The 21,286-nt window shown below is 52.3% G+C and overlaps 1 protein-coding gene and 1 long non-coding RNA gene across 6 annotated transcripts in view; both read left to right on the plus strand.

Moving 5' to 3' along the window:
• Positions 1-312: 312 nt before the first annotated feature.
• LOC119519454 lies at positions 313-10,562 on the plus strand. Its single transcript, XR_005214024.1, has 4 exons — positions 313-512; positions 7,155-7,230; positions 8,818-8,965; positions 10,325-10,562. It is a non-coding gene; the product is annotated as an uncharacterized LOC119519454 (long non-coding RNA).
• Positions 10,563-13,166: 2,604 nt separating this feature from the next.
• The window catches only part of SCARB1 (scavenger receptor class B member 1), a 71,185-nt gene continuing 63,065 nt past the window's right edge, over positions 13,167-21,286 (plus strand). For 2 of the 5 annotated variants that reach the window (XM_037816784.1, XM_037816783.1), the window contains exon 1: positions 13,168-13,503. In XM_037816784.1, the coding sequence (XP_037672712.1) occupies positions 13,378-13,503 (126 nt within the window). In that variant the 5' untranslated portion in view covers positions 13,168-13,377. Of the gene's footprint in view, positions 13,504-15,714; positions 16,554-16,643; positions 16,761-21,286 lie in introns of those variants that run through there. The other 3 variants (XM_037816785.1, XM_037816786.1, XM_037816782.1) reach the window with 3 other exon arrangements.

The following is a 21,286-nucleotide window of genomic DNA, read 5'->3' on the forward strand; positions in this document are numbered from 1 at the left end:
AGGAGTCAAGGATGGGGCACAGGTGCTGGCCTGCTTTTACTGTCCCCAACCCCAGGGGTTTCTAATGGTCAACAGGGTTGAGGGCAGCAGCTTCATTCCTGCCCATCCTTCAGACATGGATCCGAATGTCACTTCTTCAGAAAGCCTTCCCTGACCCCCTCCCCACCATGTGGCCAGATCCCTCATTCACTCATTCAACAATCCTGCCACTGGCATGCATCAGGCCCCGGCTGGGGCTGGGGATACAGCCGTGAGGCCGGGCAAGGACTTTGTCCTCATGGTCCTTTGATCCCAGTGGAGGAGACAGACGGTCAACAACCACGCAGGAAAATGTCAGGGCATAATGAACAGAGAATGTTCCTTTCCACGGACTGGTCAGGGAAGACCTCCCCAAGGAGGTGTGGTTGGAGCCACACCTCAAAGGCATCACCGTGGAGACCTGGGGATGCCTGTTCGAGGCAGCGAGCACCCCATGTGCCAAGGCCCTGCGGTGGGAAGGCGTGCATTGGAAGGTCAGCAAGAGGCCAGCGGGGCTGGATCTCAGGGGGCGAGGGGGAGGGCCGCAGGGCCTTGTGGGCGCAGGGAGGGGCCTGGGGCTTATGCCCTTGCAACAGGGAAGAGGCTTTAAGTAGGAAGTAACACGATCCTTTTGTACAAGTGCTTTCTTCCTCTTGAGGGCATTTTGCTCGGGTGTAATTGTACACTCAGCGTGACAGTGTTTTTGTGATCTGTGAGGGGCCTTGTCCAATGCTCCTCAGTGTCCCCCTCAGTTAACTTCTATTGAACAAATGACTCTTTTTGTCTCCTGATATGAAAACTGCACATTTTAACCAGCTTCATGTGTATAATTCAGTGCTTTAATCACATTCTCGATATTGTGCTACCGTCGCTGTCATCTGCTACCAGAACTTTTTCATCGCCTCAAACAGAACTCTGTCCCCATTAAGCAATCACTCACCACGGCCCCTCCCCCGCCCCTGCTAACCTATCTACTCTCTGTTTCAATGAGCTTGTCTATTCTAGATATTTCATATCAGTGGATTCATGCACTGTTTGTCCTTTTGGGCCTGGCTTCTCTCACTTGCATAATGTTTTCAAGGGTCATCAGTGGCATAGCGAATAAATGATTCTTGTCACGTGGATGTCCATTGGTCCCCTGGGCCCCGCCCCATTGCTGGCCACACAGGAGCTTCTGCTGCCCGTGACTGTGTCCAGAAAGATGTTGCCATCAGTGGCTTCCCAAAGAATGGTTTGGGGACCTGGTTTACTTGTGTTCCAGCCTCCCCTGCACACACCTCAGCTTGGTGTCCTTCCATTGAGTGACATGTAAAAAAGAAGGGCTGGAGCATTTTGTAATTGTGCCAGTTTGTATGTATGATGTCCCCCAAAACACCATTATCTTTGATGCAGTCTTGTGTGGGCAGACATATTAGTGTTCATTAGATTTTGGAGTCCTTTGGGTGTTTCAGTGGAGATGTGATTCAGTCAACTGTGGACGAGACCTTTGGTTGGATAATTTCCATGGAGGTGTTGCCCCACCCATTCAGGGTGGTTCTGAATTAAATTACTGGAGCCCTATATAAGCTCAGACAGAAGGAGCGAGCTTGCTACAGCCAAGAGGGACACTTTGAAGCACGCACACACAGGAACTGAGAGAGGAACTTCAGCTTACAGAGACATTTTGGAGACGGCCTTTGAAAGCAGAGTTTTGCTCTGGAGAAGCTAAGAGAGGACAAATGCCCCAAGAGCAACTGAGGGTGATATTTTGGAGAGAAGCTGAAGCCTAGAGAGGAACGTCCTGGGAGAAAGCCATTTTGAAACCAGAACTCTGGAGCAGACGCCAGCCACGTGCCTTCCCAGCTAACAGAGGTTTTCCAGACGCCATTGGGCATCCTCCAGTGAAAGTACCTGATCGCTGATGTGTTACCTTGGACACTTTATGGCCTTAAGACTGTAACTGTGTAACCAAATAAACCCCCTTTATAAAAGCCGATCTCTTACTGGTATTTTGCATTCCGGCAGCATTAGCAAAGTGGAACAGTAATCTAAAGGATTCCTTGTGCCAGTGTTGGTCTCAGATAGAGGAAGGGGTGCTGAGGGTAGGCGTCGATGACAAGAGCAGCAGTTTTCCAGGCAGGATGGAAAATGCTACTGTGGTGGGGAAAATGGCAAAACACAAGGGGGTGCTCACAGGGAACAGAGATGCTCAGTTAGCCTGTAGTGGGAAAACTTGGCTTTAATTTAAACCAAAACAAAACAGCTTGTTTCAGGCACACACATGATCAGATGTGAAACTTCTCCCGAGTTAGGAAGAGAGGCCTGAAGACACAGCTCAGATTCCAACGTGCCAGAGCCCATAAACCCGGGGCCGGGTAACAAAAGCCCGGAAGCAAGCAAGAGGAAGGGAGGAGAAAGACTCGGACCATGGGCTTTCTGTGTGCTTTGACGTACTTTCTGGAATGTTGCTTTCATAGCGTCCCATCCTCACGCTCCAGACTTCAGTTCCTCAAGCACACCGGGTTCACCCCAACCTCAGGGCCTCTGCACTCGCTGCGCTCTCCAGGACTGTCAGGTGCAGACCCTTCTTCCTTCCGTTCTCTCTCCAAACCCACTTTCCCAGAGAAGCCCACCCCCTCACTCACTCTCCATCAAGTCCCTGGGTTTTATTTCTTTCTCAACATTTAACATCTGAAATCATTTTATTTCTTGGCCCATCTCCACCCGCTGGAATGTGCTTCTCAGAGAAGGGGCTTTTCGTGTGCTCCGCAGTGCCTGGAACTGTCCTGGTACACAGTCAGCTCTGTCAATACTCATTGACTGAATGAATCAGTAAAATTATGGCTTGTGGCTGCTGGCTACTTGCCAGGTTTTTTTCCACCTCTGTATCTATAGAGATGCTTTTGGCTGAAAGTTCTAGAAGGCACCGACCTAAGAGGTTTAACAATGAAGACACTTATTTCCACCTAAGGGGAAGTCCTGGGGTGGGGTACATTCTGGGATCTCAGTTTCCGTGGCCAAGGGCCTCACTGAGGGCCCCGTTCTCTCCATCTTTCTGCTCCCGGGTTTTCATCACAAGATACCCGCCGCCATTGCAATGTCTCCTCCCTGCGGGACCTGGGCTCACAGACAGGCGGAAAGTCTGCTTTCCTGTAGTCTCCTGCCCCTTTATTTTTCCTTTTAATGTGTTTTGTTTTCTATCTGTCTTTTTTTTTCAATTTTTTAAATTAAATTCAGTTTTATTGAGATATATTCACATACCATACAATCGTCCATGGTGTACAATCAGCTGTTCACAGACCATCATATAGTTATGCATTCATCACTCCAATCTATTTTTGAACATTTTTCTTACACCAGAAAGAATCAGAATAAGAATAAAAAATTAAAAAAAGAACACCCAGATCACCCCCCCCCATTCCACCCTATTTTTCATTTAGCTTTTGTCCCCTTTTGTCTACTCATCCATCCATACACTGGATAAAGGGAGTGTGATCCACAAGGCTTTCACAATCACACTGTCACCCCTTGTAAGCTACATTATTATATAATCGTCTTCAGGAGCCCAGACTACTAGGTTGGAGTTTGGTAGTTTCAGGTATTTACTTCTAGCTATTCCAATACATTAAAACCTAAAAGGGGTTATCTATATAGTGCATAAGAATGTCCACCAGAGTGACCTCTTGACTCCATTTGGAATCTCTCAGCCACTGAAACTATTTCATCTCATTCTGCATCCCCCTTTTGGTCAAGAAGATGTTCTCAATCCCATGATGCCGGGTCCAGATTCATCCCTGGGAGTCATATCCTGCATTGCCAAGGAGATGTACACCCCTGGGAGTCGGGTCCCACGTAGAGGGGAGGGCAGTGAGTTCCCTGTGGCCCTTTTTATCAATGAAGAACCTTTCCCAGAAGTCCCTGAGAGCACCACTGCCCAGTCTTATTGGCCAGAATTTGGTCACACGTCCATACCTAAACCAATCACGTTGAGGGGAATGGTATTATCAATATTGCTTTAATCAGGATTTACTCCTGATTTACTGCCACGGAACAGGGTTCTTTTTTGTAAGCACCTATGGCCGTCTGGAGGAAAGTGGACATTCGCCATCCAGGAAGAAGGGGACGGGAGAGAATGAATTTGGGAAAAGCAACCAGTGGAGTCCATCATTACACACATTATTTAAATTCATCCTCAAAAACCCTTATCCGTTCCCATCAGCCGCACGCCTACTATTTCACGGCAGAGTTGGTCATTTTTTAGCACTGCATTTAAACAGTTATTTTCAATAATCATTGTGATCATCAGCCATAGTCATTATTTTCTTGATTCCTACTTCTGTTTTTAAACAAACAAAAAAGAATAAATTTCTATTTAAAGATACTCAGATTCAAAGAAATCGTTCGTGCATTCAACTGAGTCTTCCTGTGTGTGCGTGCGTGTGTGTGTAGGGGTGGCATCTGGAGTTCTCTGAACTAAATTCCATATAGAATACAATATTTATTAAAAGATAAGTGACAAAATGTGCTAATGTGAGGCTTACATATATATTACTAAAACCTCACAGTAATGTTATTAAAACTCAGCAGTAACCCAATAATTTTCAGTAGGAGAGGGGCACTTTTCCTGTAAAGAGCCAGATAACAGGTATTAAATAGTAAATATTTCAGGCTTTGGAGGCTGAAGAACTCAATTCTGCCTTTGTAGCGTGAAAGCAGCCACAAGCAATATGTAAACGAAGAGGTATGGTTGTGTGCCAATAAAACTTTATTTACAAAGCAGGCTGGGGGCCAGATGTGGTCTGCAGGCTATAGTTCATCAATTCCTGGTTTAGAACCCCAAAAATTAAAATTTTTTTTTTCAGGAGAAGTTTTTAGACTTTTTAGGGTCACTGGTGCATGGTGGTAATGAAAAGACTGACTTCTAGTTGGTTTTATTTTTGTTTTTAAATTATCCACAGATGGTGCACCCCTCATTGCCTGCTTCAGTGGGCACGGCTCCCACTGGCCCTCCCTTGGCACACCTCTGAATCCCATTTTAGAGAGGGGCACCTGGGGCTCAGGGGGGGACCTAGGACCTGGGGCTCAGGGGGGTCCTGGGATTTGGAGGAATTGTGCTATTAGTGAAGAAATCCTGCTCCGTGGCCCATTTGTGGGTGCCCTGGGCGCCCTCCCCGCCCCACGCCCCCACCCTGGCTTCTGGCTCCTCTCCTGCCTTCCTGCACAGTGGGGTCCTTTCTCCAGGACAGACTGAGCCTGTGCTGCAACTCTACTCACACTTGCCAGCAGGGGCCGGGGAGGGAGGCAGCCCCCAGGGGTGGACTTGCCTGCAGTGTGTGCAGAGCCCTCTCGGGAGGCCGTGGGGAAGAGGCCTGCTTTTCCTCCCTTGGCCCTCCCCACCCACTTCTTACCTGTGGGCTCCTGAGCACCTGATCAAAGACCAATCCAGAGGCTTGCTTCCTAGGGTTCAATTTCCCTCCGTCTCCCCGAGAGGCTTCTGGAAGTTCTGGCCGGCTGCGCTCTGCTGGGGACCCCCTTCGATCCTCTGTCTGGCTCAGCCTTTTGAAGTCCTGCCCCCAGGGGACCCTTGCACACACACCCCTCCCTCTCCCTCCACAGCCCATGCCTTGGGTGCCCGCGTTCCCGTCTGTGAAATGGGACCGTGATAATCGCGCATCTCCCGGGCACCAAGAGCACTAAGTAGTTAACAGACTTAAAGGGCCTCCGATGGTGCCTGGCTCTGTGGTAAGCGCTCACTCAGTACTGCAGATCCTAAGAGCCCCATCCGCTCAGGGAGTTTTCAGTTTCATGAGTCACCCAGGGCCCCCACCCCCATCCCACCCCCATCCCACCCCCAGCCTTAGCTCACCTTCAACCTGGTACCCCACTGTCCTCGGCACCCCTCCCAGCCTCCACCAGCCCAGCGTCTCCTGGGTTGCTGGTTCTACTTAACAAGGGCATCTGAAGGCATCACAGAGGCGGACTCACTGTCCACACCACAACCCTCGGGTATAGAAATTAATAGCACCATTTCACAGATGGGGAAGTTGAGGCGCAAGAGGTTAGGCCCCGTGCTCAAGGGAGAGCAGGGATTTGAACCCTGAAGGTCTGCCCCAGCCTTTGTGTTTTAACTGCCAAGCTTTCCCCCTCCAGGCATTTGCCGGGCTGTTCCCCCTGCCTGGACCCCTCCTCTAAGTCTCCCTTCCTTCCCATAATAAATGCCTCCTCTACCTTTAGGGAAGCCTGCACTCCACCCCTCCCCAGAGCCAGCTCCTGAATCCATCAGTGTTCTGGCAGGAAGTGGCTGGCACACTCAAAATACGAGAATTTGAAGAGGATTTACTAGACTGTTTACAAAGCTGTAGGGAAAACAAAAGGACAGTGGAGCTGTTCCCACGGCTGGGACTCAGGGAGGAAGGAAGAGCGTGAGGACGGGGATCTGGAAGGGGAGGGGGTGAGGAGAGGGCTGCCTGGCCAGTAGCCCGGGCGTCTCAGTAATCTGACGCTTTGTAACACACCACCCCAAAACTTAGTCACTCCAAACCCCTCCACTTCTGTATTGCTCAGAATTTTGCAGGGTGCTGGGACGGCTGGCAGGTCCCAGGGGGCCTCCCGCGTGGCTGTCAGCTGACGGCTTTTTCTTCCACGGCTTCTGCACATGGCTGCTTGCGCTGCCTCCCAACATGGCGGCCGAGTTGAAGCAGGTCTGGGAGGAGAGGGCAGAGCTGCTGATCTCCTAAGGCCCCTCTCAGAAGTTGCACAGGGCCACTTCTGCGACCTTCTATTGGCTGAAACAGGTCATGAGGTCACCCCAGATTCACACGGAGGGAAAATTCCATGGGAGGAATAGCTAAGCAGTCGTAGCCATCTTTCATGGACCACTGCGCGGAAACTGGAGGATAAACATCTCATCTTCCCCTCTTTTACCTTCTTTGAATCTCCCATTGGCTAAATACAACCAGAAACCAGAGGGCATGGGAGCCTGAGGATCCCCTTCCTGCGGAAGGGGTGAGTGGATGAAGAAGCAGAGGATAGTTCTTGGGGAGATCGCAGGGCACAGCACCTCCTGCTCTCAAGCTCTTCTAGAATCTCTATGTTCCCTCTACTGCACGGTTTGTGATTATAGACTTCCGTGATTTATTTATTGTCTTTTCTTCTAGACTGTGAACTACAAGAGGGGTGGGACCACATCTGCTTTGCTCTCCGTTGGATCCCCAGCCCAGCACCCCACTTGGGGTAGGTGCTCCATAAGTGTCTCTCAACTGGAGGAATGCTTCCTGATGTGATCCACCTTGGATCTCTTCTCCTCTTTACTCTTTGCGTCCGATTCGTCTGCCCAAAGAGATCTCGAATCCTTCCCATTCTCCCTAGCTCTCCCTAGCTCATGTCAGTATAAGCCTGGCACAACCACAGCTCATCCCAAATGTGCCTCACTTTTACTCTTGCCCCCAACCTGCCAGCACCCAGAGATATATTCTATTGAAAAGTTTTATTGTGTTAAAAAATATATAACATAAAATTTGCCATTTTAAGCAGTTTTAAGTTATATATATTTTACCATGATACGATTAAAAAATGTTAAGTTAGGTGCACTCTGGCCTGGCTCTTCTCTCGGCCTGGTACCTGCACATCCGCTAGCCCTTGCTTACATGTCTGCTTCTCGGAGAGGCCTTCCCTGAATGCCCCGCTGATGACATGACTGCGTTCTGTTTTTACCCTAAATAGAGCCTGTATCTTCCTCCAACACTATGTTACCCAACAGAAATGCATGGAAGCCACAAATGTGATGTAAAATTTTCTGGTAGCTCCCCCCAAAGTAAAGAGAAACAGGTGAAATTAATTTTAATATTATAGATTTACTCAACCCATAGATCCACAAAATTATCATTTCGACATGTCATCAATATAAAAAACGATTGACGACATATTTCGTGTCCCTTTTCTCATGTGAAGTCTTCGAGACCTAGTGTGTATTTGGCGTTCACAGCACGTGGCAATCAGGGCATGCCCCGTTTCAGGGGCTCAATAATCACATGTGACTTGGGGCTGCCGCACTGGGCAGTGCAGGCCAATGACTATGTATGTGATTTGTTGTTGTTTGATCCACAAGGGTGGGGTCTTTGTGGCATGCCCTGCTGGCTTTCCAGTGCCAGCACCGGGCCTGGCACAGGGCAGTTACCAATAAGTCACGGCACTGGGTTGAATTAGGCATTAGTGAGGTCTCCTGGCTCCAGCTGCAATCTGGGCTTACCAGCATAGGAGGGGATCACTGCATTTCTTTGCTCAAAACCCTCCAATGGCCTTCCAGATCCCCCGGAATCGAATCCAAACTCCCGAGCGCAACCTCCATGGCCATGCAGAAGCTGCCCCCTCCCCCAGCCCAGCACCCACCTTCCCGTTCCCCTCGCTCCGGCCTCTGCCGCGCTCCTGGGGCTCTTCCGACATGCCAAGCCATGCCTGTGCTGTTTCCACACGCATGCACGTCCCCAGATGTGTCCCCAGCACCCCGCATGGCGCCTGGCACCTAGTAGGGGCTCAATCAACATTGGTGGAATGAACAGAACCGCAAACACGAGCTCTGATTCCTCTTCCCACAGCTGATCTAGGGAACAGACCGGCAAAAATGCTCAGATTTCCTCTTTTCTCCGTGTCCCCTCTCTCACCCCTCTCTTGACTTTTCTCCGCTTCCTTCCTCTTTTCCCTTCCTCCACTTTTTCCTCTTCCCCAGCAAGGAGATCTGTGGTTCGTGTTCAGGCTCTGGAGCTGGCTGGCATTGATTCGGGTCTCTGCTCTCCCCTTTCTGCCTGTAATCAAATCTGCCAGCCTCCGTGATGCATCTCAGTTGCTCCAGGTGGGAACAATTCCGACCTCCCTGGTGGTGCCTGCACGTGGAGATGGTCCCATGCAACATCCACTGAGCACTTAACCTCGTGCTGGGCTCGTGGAACTGAATCCTCATGGAGACTCTGAGGTAGGCACTCTTCATATCATCTCCATTCCACAGAGAAGAAAGACAAGGCACAGAGAGGTTAAGCAACTTGCCCAACACCACACAGCCAGGCAGCCACAGAGTCAGGCTCTTAATCCCAGGGTTCGGGTTGCTATGGTTCACAAGATCATCAGCACGTATTGACTGAGGGCCTACTATGTGCTGGGCCCTGTTCTAGGTGCTGGGGATACAGCAACAGCAAAACTGACCATGATTCCTGAGCTCCTGGAGCTTGTATTGTTCTAGAGGGGAAGGGAGGGAATCAAACAAACAAGCAAAGATATCATGTAGCGCATTGGATGGTGGCGGTGCTAGGGGGAAAATAAAGCAGGGAAGGAGGCAGGGGGTCAGGGGTGGGGCTTGTCGTTTTTAAAAGAGTGGACGGGAAGGAAGTCTTCGCTGAGATAAGGACCTCAGAGTAGGGACTTGGAGAAAGGAAGGAAGGACCACGTGGAGGTGTAGGAGCAGAAGGGAGGCCAAGTCAGGGAGGGGAAAGCGGCCTTGTGGGCCGTGGTGATGGCTTTGACTCGTCCTTCAAGTGAGGTGGGAGCCATTGGAGGTTTTGTTGTCGTTGATTCTAAACAACTTCACTGAGACAGAACTCATGCCTTCCACATGCTTCACCTGCTAAAAGTGCAATTCAGTGGCTTTTAGTGCCATGAACATTATAATCGATCTCAGAACATTTCATTGGCCTCTCATCCCCAGCTCCTGGCAACCACTCATTATAGATTTTGCCTGTTCTGGGCATTCTATATAAATGGAATCAAGCAATAAGTGATCCCTGTGTCCAGTTCATTTCATTTAGCATATTTTCAAGGTTCGCCCTTGCGTAGCCTGTATCAGCACATCATTCCTTCTTATGGCTGAACAGTGTTCTGTGGGTGGCTAGACCCCACTTTGTCATCCCTTCACCCGTTTTTGGACATGTGGCTGCCGTGACCCTTCAGGCCCCAGTTTCCACGGGCACACATTCTCGTTTCTCTTGGACGTGCACCCGGGAGAGGGAGTGCCAGGCTACGGGGTACCTGCGTGTTGAGCCTTTCGAGGACCCGCCAGACTTTCCCACAGCAGGTGCCTCATTAACATTTCCACCCACAGGACACCGGGGTTCTAATGTCTCCCCTCTTGGCCAACTCTCGTGATGGTCTTTTCGGTCAGGGTAGGGTTGGGGTCATAGGAGGGACGTGACGTGGCCTGGTTTTCGCGGGATCCCTGGGACACCTGTGTTGATAATGTTTTGTTCCTTATGAATCATCTTGCATTTTCCTCTGCTTTGCCTTGCCTCATTCCAACAAGGCCTCCCTCTGAAACGTGACACAGTCCTTTTCTCCCCCCGAGGTCGCCCTGCCTGCAACCGGAAGTGACTCTCCTTGGCGAGGTCGTGGCCGGCCCTGTGAGCCAAACGTCCTTTCATCTCTGCCCTTCTGTCTTGCGAGGTGGCTGCATGGGCTGGCACAAGGACGCTCCAGCCAAGGACTTGGGGCTCTCTTGGGTAAACGCCACGCACATTTGGACCTTGAAGATGGGTAATAAATAAAAGCTGGACTGGGTGATGGTCAGGGCAAGTTGGTCCTTGGAGGGGGTGGGGGACAGGGGTCAAGGAAGGAGATGCCAGGCCGGGGCTGACTTCAGGGTTTCATTAATTGGTTGATGTTCAAACACCATAAAATCTAATTAAAATAAAACAATCTCCATAGCTAAGGGAGGTCAGTGAAATTATACCGATCAATTGACTAATATTAATGGATCCATTGATTAATGAATTAATTAGCTAATTGGGTACTTAAAGTATTTACGGAAGACCTACTATGTGCTAGGCATTGTTCCAGGTGCTGGGGATACATCAATCAGCAAAAACAGACCAGCTTCTCTCTCTCAGATGCTGGGGGAGACAAACATGTAAACAGGTAAACGAATAAGAGGATTTCAGATAAAACGGGATGGCTTGATAGAGAGTGCCTCTTTTCTGAGGAGGGGCTGTGAGCTGAAATCTGAAAGGGAGGAGCCGGCAACGGAAGGATCTGGGGAAAATCATTCCAGGCAGAGGGAACGGCAAGTGCAAAGGCCCTGAGGTGGGAAAAAGTTGGGGGGTGTTCAAAGAACAGAAAGAAGGCCTAGAAGGCTGGGAGCGAGGTGGGTAGGAGCCAGTCACGTAGTACCGTGGGGCGATAATAATCCCATCATCACGAATAATACCTAGTACCTAGTAGTGCCTACACATTCCAAACATCATGCTAAGTGCTAACTTGTTTAATCGTCGCAACAGCTCTTGGAGAGACGTTCTCATTATTCTCATTTTAGAGATGAGGACACTGAGGTCCAGAGAGGACCAAGTCACTTGCTCCGGACTCTGGAATAGAAACCATCAGAGTATGGATTCCTCCGACACCACCCCATTGCTCCAAGCACCTGATCCAGGCCAGATATCGGGGCCTCCACCCCTGAGGGGCACTGAAAAGTGTCAGGTCTCCTGAGGCAAAACTGTGCCAGGCAAGGCAGGCCACACATAGTAGGTGCTCAAATAGCAATTTGGGTCACAACCTGTACCTTAAAGATGGGCCTGGGAGAATGTCGCTTCCTTCTAGGGTTGAACAAGTTTTAAAAGGCCTCATTCTCAACCCTCGTGGATTGGCCTGGCTTACTCAGGTTTGGGGGGGCAAAGCCAGGATGCCCGAGTTCTGGTCCCAATACTGACCTCCCGGTTCTGTGGGATCCAGGATGTGTCTCTTGCTCCCTCAGTAACCCCATGTAGAAAATGAGAACATTGTCCCTTGTCATGGGCTGAAAACTAAACTCAGGTGTGGGGAGGGGGGCAGCTTTGGGGGTGGGCAGCGGGGGCCGTGGAGGACTGCAGGTGGGCAAGTGCCCCTGGAAGCCAGCTGCCAGTCAGTGCCAGCTCTTGGCTCCGCCCCCACCTTGTTTTCTTGGAGTACTTATTAACTACAGTTATCCCATTGTGGATTTGCTGACTTGTTCATCACCTCTCCCTCTTCATTAGAGGGCAGGGATATTGTTTGGTTGACTTTACCCCTCTGTGCCTCAGTTTCCTTATTTGTGAACTGGAACTATTGTGTCCAAAGCACTTAGCCCAGCACCTAGGGGCTCCTCAGTCGTTCATTCTAAAACATTTACTGTGAAGTGAACACTTCCTGCCAGGCAATGTTCCAATGCAGGGACCTCGCTGGGGTCGTTGTACTCGGGGGACAGATGGATATGTGATGTGACAGGTGGTGCTCAGTGATAAGGGGCAGCGTGTACGGGAGCATGGGACGGCCATGGGTGGCTGGGAAAGGCCTTTCTGATAAGCGGACACGGGAGCGGGGCCACGAAGCCATGAGCCAGATATCCAGGGAAACGGAATTCCAAGTCGGGGTGCACAAAGGACCCACTACAAGAGGCACGTTCCAGGGAGTGAGGCTGGAATCGTGGGGGGTGGGGGCAGTGGGGGAAGATGCGGTCGGAGGGGGGGCTGTAGACCATCCTAAGGGCTTTGGCTTTCCTGAGTGGGCTGGGAAACGCCTACGAAATGCGAACAGTGATAGAAGAGGGGAGAAGGGGGCAAAGGGGGAGCAAGGGTGGAGGGGAAATGGGAGGGAAGGAGGGTTGGAAGGAGGGGAAAAGGAGGGAGTAGGAGGGAGGTAAAGGAGGAGGGCACGGGGGGAGGAAGAGAGGAGGAGGGTAAAAGGAAGGGAAAGAGGGGATAGAGGGGGAACAGAAAGAAGGGAGGGGCAGCGGGACCAGGAGCGGCAGTCCAGAGCCAGGCACAGAAAAAGAAGCGAGGCGGCGGGGCCGGGGCCAGCCCGGAGGGGCGTGTCCAGCCGACAGAGGCCCCGCCCCCACCTGACCCGCCCCGCCCCCGGCCCGTCCGATTCGTGCTCCGTGCTCTGCGCTCCGCCCCCTGTCGGTGCCCCGCCCCCGACCCATCCGATTCGTGCTCCGTGCTCTGCGCCCCGCCCCCTGTCGGTGCCCCGCCCCTGGCCCATCCGATTCGTGCTCCGTGCTCTGCGCTCCGCCCCCTGTCGGCGCCCCGCCCCCGGCCCGTCCGATCCGCGCCCCGCCCCCACCTGTTTCCGCCCGTCCGATCCGCGCTCCGCTATCTGCGCTCCACCCCCGCCGGCGCCCCGCCCCGGCCCGTCCGATCCGCGCCCCGCCCCCGCCTGCCCGCGCCCACCCGAATCCCGCTGCTCTGGGCGTCCCGGGGGCGGTGCGGCCGCGCGGGCGATGGCGCATAAAACCGCTGGTCGCTCGTCGGGCCGCTCCTCCGTGCGCTGCTGCGGCGCTGCTGCCCGCGTCCCTGGAGTCACCGCCACCGCCTCTGTCGCCGCCGCTGTCCTCCCCGGCCCCAGCCACAGAACCCCGCGAGCGCCGGACGGGCGCCCGGCCGCGCAGACATGGGCAGCCGCGCCAGAGCGCGCCGGGTGGCCGCGGCGCTGGGCCTCATCGGGCTGCTGTGCGCCGTGCTGGGCGCAGTCATGATCGTGATGGTGCCCACGGTCATCCGGCAGCAGGTCCTCAAGGTGGGTAGGGGCGCCGGCCGCGGGGCGGGCCGCAGCTGGCGGGCACCGGGGAGAACCGGGCGCCTCCGGAGGGGCTTGGTTGTTGGCGCAGGGAGAGACCACCCGGAGCCTGACCCCATCCAGACCCTCTGAGGTGCCTGGGGCGCAGCTCGGGCCAGCAGCGCCGACACTTGGCCCGCGGTGCAGCCTGAGGGGCCCAGGGGCAGCTCGCTAGGCTCCTTTCTACGGCAGCCTGTGGCACCGTTTGCCTGTTTCCTGTGGGTCCTGCGAGGACCGAACTTTTCACTCACGTGCTTCTGTGAGGCTCCCATGGGTGCTGGAATCTCCCCGTAGAGCAGAGCAGAATGCACCGATCCATCCTCCCCCACACGTTAGATGGGAATTGCTAAGCTGCTTTTCTCCCCAGATTCCCTCAGAGGCTAGCACGAGCTGAAGGCCACGTGCCAGGCTCCTTTGAGTCCTTCCAGTCCGAGGTCTTTCTTCTGTTCCCGACCTTACACGTTTGCCCTTTTCACCAGGGGAACAAGTGAAGGCCATCACGTGGCCTTCAGACCACCAGACTGCCCCGGGTGGCTGGGTGGCCATTTGGATGAAGCTTGAGGTGATTAAGGACCTGGAGGTTGCAAAGTTATCACCCTCCAGCTGAAAGTGGTTCCGAGCTTTGAAGCCATTGAGCCAGCACCCTGCAGTGTCCTGGTGGGGAAACTGAGGCTTGCCTTTGCTCAAGATTGTATCATAAGAGCTGGAATGGGGGTGTGGAACTTGTCACACTCATTGATTTTTCTTTTGTCCCATAGCTCTGCTTCTTTAGACTGAGTTTCTTAAGAACAGGGACGTGTCCACATTTCCTGTCCCTGCTCCCATGCCCAACACAGAGCTTGACACAAAGTGGTGCTCGAGGAATGAATGAATGAATGAGTGAGTGAACGAAACAAATGAAGGAAGCATCTGCTTAGTCCCGACTTTTTGGGACCTGGTCGGCTTTAAAGATGAGGCAATGTTTGGCTTTTCTCAAGGTCTCTGGGTGACCAGTTTTCCGAGTCATCTTGACCATGTCTTTCCTAGACTTTTGGTTTTTCACATCTTGTCCTGTTAAATCCTGTAATCTGACTGCAAGGAGGTCCTGGCTGAGGGTGACCGCACGTTCCTGTGGCAGAGAAGCATGTGGGGGGAAAACCTCAGAACAACAGACCTGGTCTTTCTCTTCCAGGGAGGCTAGAGGATGTTTCTCTGTTCTGCTTCTCACAGTCAACTGGGACAACTTTATCTCAATGAAAGTCTTCCGATAACGTCTGCCGATTTTGTGGTTTCCTTAATGCTACTGACCTCACCGTGTGCACACAGCATGCAGGCTGGCTCTTTCACCGCACCGCAGAGAAGCAGCAGGTGTCAGCAGGACTGGCTCGTTTCTTGCTTTGGGGGGTGTGGGAGCGGATGGGATTTGCACCAGATGAAGAATCTTGGTAGCCTAGTAATTCTTGGGCTGATTTCAGGGTGTTGATCCTTTAAGGATGTCGGTGGTATTTGCGTGTCTGCTGTGTGCCTGTGTGTATACATGCATATTCATGTGTGCATGTGTGTGCCCCCTAATTTCCCACTCCCTTGGGCTTCCAAAGAGGAAAGCCATGTTGTCCTTTGTTGTCCTGGAGCTAGGCTCTCTGAGTTTAAAGTTGAAGGAGAGCCTCCTGTGTATCCTTCTTTAATATCTCAAATGTGGTAGGTTTTGGGCTGGGTGGCACGAAAGCAGGAAGACAGCCCTGCCCAAACCCACCATTTCTGCTGAGTCTTGGGCCAAGTGCCTTTCTGAAGAATTCTGCCTGTGTTCAGGGGATGGAGCTGGTGGGACTCCAGGATAGGAAGGGTGGATGAGGACCGCCTGTCGGTGTTTTCTTTGGCTGCATGTCTCCATCTGAACTTGAATAGGAGGCCTTGTGATTTTATTTGCGTTTTTGTATGCTTTTTTTTCATTGGAAGTTTCATATATAAAACACATGAATTCTGGCTTGTAAAAAAGAATTAAATAGAGGAAAAAGAGACTGTTCCTTCGCACTTTATTTCTCTCCTCAGATGTCACAACCACCATTGGTGTGCATTTTTCTAGATCATTTTAATACATCACGAGCATGTATGTGTGAATGCATTAACATGTATTTTCTGCATACATTGAAGTATACTATATATAAGTATCCTGCAGCTTGTGTTTCAACTCAGTGTTATAGCTTGAATGATTTTTGAATGGTAGAGCACATAAATCTACACCCCCCCCACTGCTGCATAGTATTCCTCAGAATAGATACACCCTTATTTATTTTGCTATTTCTCTACTGACTGATGTTTTCTCTTCACCAGTAACAGTGCAGTGAATATCCTGACACTTGCCTCTTTGTGTGCACGTGTGACCACTTCTATAGGGCAGAGTTCTAGAAGTGGAACTTCGGGATCAGAAGGTCTGCTGGGTTTGAATTTGGACAGATACGGCCAAATCACCCATCCTGGCTGTCTACCATTTACACTTCCACCAAGAGTATATGAAAATGTCCACTTCCCGCACGTCTTGACCATCCCTGGGGATCACTGACTTATTATGATCCTGTTTTTTTGTTAACCTGATGGGTTTGATATACATTTCTGGGGCTGCTGACCAGGTCAAGGAGGATGTGGTACATTTTGAAAACTGTGTTCATTTCGGGAGACGGAGTTCCAGGCCTGGCTGGGACATTGGCTCGCTGGGGATCTCGGGGCAGTTGTCACCCCTCGCTGAGCTGTGGTTTCTTTCTTCAATTCTAAAACGGGTCAGATCTGGTTTCCTCTGGTGAGATGAGGAGAGACAAAGAGCTTCCCCGGGGGTGGAAAAGCCTTGGGTCTGCCTTGGTGTTGTGTTTCCTACAGAGAAAGAAACTGAGGCACATCAAAAGTCGGTTCCTCGCCCAGGTTTACGCAGCTTGTGGCAGTGCCGGTGGGGATCCCGCTCGCCAGATCCGGGTCTCAGCTTCCTCTCACTGCACAGCAGCTTGAGAGTAACAACTCCGACGGCAGCTGGCATTGACCGAGTGGGTTTCCTGGCACCTTACGTGATGATCTCACTCGACGCCCCCTGACCTTCGGAGTTTGCTGCTAAACTCGTTCTCCCCGTTTTCCAGGGCACTCTGTCGGGGTGCAGGGAGGCGGAGATGGCGCGGCTGTGGGCGGCGCAGGAGTTGGCATTCCTACAGCACTGAGAAGCTGAGGGGCGCGTGGGGTCTGCTTGCAGTGTGTGCGTGAGTTTTCCAGCTTTTGGTTTGACCTCCGTGGGGCCCTCTCCTTCCTCGTCCTTCTGTCCCCCGCTCTCGGGCTAGGCCAGGAAGAGTGTACCAGGGGAGGCATAACTTAAAGTTGGTCGCTGAATATTTAGGGGGGTTCCCTCCTTCTTCTTTCTCTCTGGCATCAACAATCCCTCTTTGGGGGAATTTCTGTTTGAGTAGCACACAGACCCTCTAAATTGATTTCCTGACCTACTGGAGGTTGGCTTCTGGGGTTTGACAAGCCCTGCCCAAGAGAAAGCTTGCAGGCAGGCCCTGAGGTCTCCCTGGCAGTGTTTTTCGTGATAGGCAGATGGTGGGACAAACCTAAGTACCCATCAAGAGGGGATCAGGAAGTAAAGTGGGCACGCTTCATCCGACTGACTTCTAGACAAACGTTGGAAAGAAGGAACTAGATACATATATGTTTTATCATGGATAGGTTGCAAAAAAACACATTACTAATTGAAAAAAGCTATAGTGCTACTTATTTAAAAAAAAAAAAAGACCCACAAAATAACATAGGTATTTTCAGTGGGTTAATATTAGTGTATACAAAAGTGCAGAAAAAGATGTGGAAGGATACACACCAGACTGACAAAAGTGGTTAATCTGAGAGGAGAGGGCAGACTGGGGTTGTGGCCAGAGGAGACTTAACACTTTATCTGTTATGCTCTATTTTTTTTTTTTTTTAAAACAAAGAGACTAGATTCTTGTATTCCCTGTGTATCAGTTACCTGGGACTGCTGTGACAAAGTACTACAAATTAGGTGGTTTAAAACCACAGAAATGCATTCTCTCTCAGTCCTGCAGGCCAGATTCAGCATATCTTTTTGGGGGAAACAGTTCAACCCACCAGCATGTATTTAATTAAAAATTAATAATGAAAAGACACAGAGTGTCCCCCAAAGACCTGCACTGAATTGGACACACACAGGTGCCAGGCACACAGGAAGGTGCCCCTGGGTTTCAGGTCTTGGGGAAGAAGCAAAGAAACTCCTTTCTTCTCCTTTCTCCCAATGGGTCGGATTGGGTGAGAGGCATGCAGGCCGAATGAGCTAAGGGGCGTGACCGTGAACTTCCTGGTGTCTGTTCGTGGGGTCGCTGCGTGCTAGGCAGGGCACCAAACCCCTCTTGAGGGTCATGTCTTTTGGTCCTGGGAGGGTTCTGTGACACGTCTCCTTGTCCCCTTGTCCTCACTGACAGCTGAGGAACCCGAAGGGACCCTGCTGGTGAGGGTGTGTGTGAAGCTGTCCCAGAGGCCAGCCCCACGAGGACGGGTGTGCTGGGGTCTCTGGCTAGCACTGAGCCTGGCCTGCAGAGGCCCTCGAGGGTTTGAATGAATAGCAGAAGGTGTGGCCCAGGCCCTGGTGGACACCTTGAGGTTCAGTGTGCCTCTGGCCCATCAGGGGAAGGCCGGGCCATGCATAGTGGCTGAGGGCCCTCCCTGCATGGGGCCACAGGGGCAGGGGCTCGTCTGCTGGCCGCCATGCACCACGAGGGGTTCACCTGGGCCTCTTCCCGTGTCCAGGAGGGAGGCCCAATCCCCTCTGAGGTCTAGAACTTGATGTTCTAGTTGGAGTCAGCCTCAGGGGCTTTCTCCACTAATTTTTCTAGCTTCTGAAGGCCCCCTCCCACCTGTGCTCCCCAGCTCTGTTTGTTGACCCAGGTGTAGAGGTGAAAACGTTGCGCCATCCTTGTCTGCCTGCTTTACCTGATCCCCCCATGGCTGCTCCATCCGTCAGCCAGTCTTGCTGGCTCCTCCTTCACAGCCCATCCTGGATCTGACCCCTTCTCAACATCTCCGCTGCTACAGACACACCCAGCTCCTACTCGGACCATTGCAGTAGCCTCTTCTGGCTCGTCCACATCTACTCGGCCGCCTGTGGTCTGCTCTCCATGGACAGCTGGAGGCATTCTTTGGGAACACTAGTCTGATCCCCTGCTCCAAACCTTTTGGGGTTCCCCCTCTTGTTCCGAGTGAATGCCAGAGTCCTCTCGGTGGCCTGAAGCCCCCCATGAGCTGGTCCTTGTTCCTGTCTCTCCGCACCCCTCTGAGTTCCCCTGCTCACTCCGTCTTGGCCATGCTCATCTCCTTATGCTCCCTGAGCTCGCCAAGCCTGGGCCCACCTCAGGGTCTGGCCTGAAGCCGCCCCACGGTGCCATATGCTTCTTTGTGCACTCTCTGTCTCTCTCACAAGATGAACCCTTTGGGGCAGGGGCTTTATTCGTCCTGGTCACTGCGGTGTCCCCAAGGGCTGGGGTAGTGCCGGGGCTCCTGGAGGACCCTCAGATGCTAGTAGGATGGCAGAATGAACTAGATGGTGAGTGCTTTGAGATAGGGCCGTTTCTTTACCCTCTCTGGGCCTCCCCCACCCCGAACCTCAGCCTCAGAGTCTGGTCGCCCCTCCTACCTGGCGATAGCCACACAGTGGGGCCTCAGGAGCGGCTGAACCGCACCCTGTCTGCAAGTTGCTTAATGTCCTTCGGCAAACATGCTGGTCAGTTAAAAGGTGGGGACTGATGATAGCTGACAGTTAGAGAGCACTTACGATGCAGGACACTGCTCTGTTTTACATGCATTAACTCATTTAATTGAGAATCTAAATAGCAACTGTTGCCTTGGTTTTTTTTTTTTTTGTTAACTGAGGGAAATGGAAGCACAGAGATGTTAAGTGACTTGTCCCAGGTCACACAGCTCAGAAGTGGTACCCAGACTCCAAAGCTCCACCTAACGGCCATGCTGGGCTGCTCTCTCCCCCATGCCCATCCTGCTCTCCTATTTCTGAGCATCTCTAATTGATCTTTGGAGGCAGGGCAGGGGCTTCCCCAAATTCTCTTCTTGGGCCTGCCTTTCCTTTCCCCTGCACCTTCAGCAGCCAGTGGGGACTCTCCTGGGCCTTTTTCCTTTTCCCAACCCGTCCCCAACTCTCGGGCTCGAGAAAGCCCCCCTGGTCGAATCTCAGAGGACATCACAGCTTCCCAGATGGAGCCCTTGCTGGCATCCTGGCCATTTCTTCCAGAACCTCCAGGTCTGTCGGACAAGGCTGTAGCATCATCAGTGGCCATGGATGGTGGTGGGCATGTGGGGCCCCCTTCTCAGTCGGCACTGGGGTTCTGATTCTGTTTTGTTTTTCTTCCTCTTCCCTGCCCTCTAACTTCTTATCCCTCCCGCCACGGAAGGCTCACTTCAACCACTCCATGGTGACAGCTGAAAAATACAGGTTTATTTTTAGTTTCCCTGAGGCTAGTTTATTTTTATTTCCCTCTTTGCTCTTGATGGGTTTGCTTCTCTCTGGCCTCGTGTGCGTGCACACATGGATGTGTGTATGTGTGTGCATGTGTGCTGATCTGTCCCACTGCCTTTTGACTTTCCCAAGTCACACACACGATGGGGCCTGTGTTCCTTGCCCGCATTCCATGAAGTGCTCCCCTTCCAGGAACGATGGACTCTTCCTGGGTTTCCGCTCGGAGATCCAGCTAGGATAAGCTAGAACAGAGGCAAGCAGAAACACGTGCTCCTGGAATTCCCGTGGTTGATCTTCAGTTTCCAGCCAAATGACAGGGAAGTGAGCCAGTGTTGAGAACTTGCTAAATACAGACTTTTTTTTTTTCTTGGCCATGACTCTGTTTCATGGGAGATTTGCCCCAGGCCTTGGTCTCTGCTCATTCTGGGAGTTCCCTTTGGGAACCATCAGTGCCCAGATGGACGATCTCATGTTCTTGGTCAGCAAAAGAGAGGACCCTGGGGCCATAAGCCACTGCCTCCCAAGGCTAGGGGACAGCTGGGATGTTGCCAGAAGGTTTCAGCCCCAGGGCATGATGCCAGAGGGTTTTCCGGTTCCTAATGTGATAGAGAATCCAGTTCAGGAGCGTTTGGCCCAAGGCTTCAAGTTCATGAGCATCAGACTGTTTCAGCGCCACAGACACGGTCACTGTGCAGAGAACTCAGCCACAGGCTTGGCCCAGAGGGAGAGAGCGAGGGGCCTCTGTTTACCTGTGTCCCAGCCCTCCGACCCTGGCCTCCCTGACCCGGGGAATGGCAGGCTGGAGCCGAAATACAAAGAGGAGCAACCATAGTGCAGAGAGATTCACTCTTGGCTTGGAGCCCTAAAGGGCCCAGCAGCTGGTAATTTACGGCTGTGTAGGGGTGGGTTTGATCCTCAGCCCCTTGGGTAAGGTTTGAGCCCCACTGACCAGAGGGCGGGACCCTCGCGGGCCACCTCGCCTGCCCGGGCAAGGCCGCCTTTGTTTCTCCCCTCCTGCTCCCTCCCCCGCCCCACCGTGGGCTCCCTGCGCGCCGCTTGCCTGGGGAGGGGGAAGGAACAGGAGGGGCCCCCCTTTGCGCACTTCCTGGCATTTGGGGTGAAGTTCCTTCCACCTCCTCTGGGAGCTTCCAGGAGGGTCTCGGGATGACCGAGATGCCCTTTCTCTTAGGTTTCCTGTTACGCACCGGCTGCCTGCCCTCGGTCTTTGCGGTGCCTCCTCATCTCCCTGACCTCTTG

The sequence above is a fragment of the Choloepus didactylus genome, chromosome 23 (assembly GCF_015220235.1).
Source record: "Choloepus didactylus isolate mChoDid1 chromosome 23, mChoDid1.pri, whole genome shotgun sequence".
In the NCBI taxonomy this organism is placed as follows: domain Eukaryota; kingdom Metazoa; phylum Chordata; class Mammalia; order Pilosa; family Megalonychidae; genus Choloepus; species Choloepus didactylus.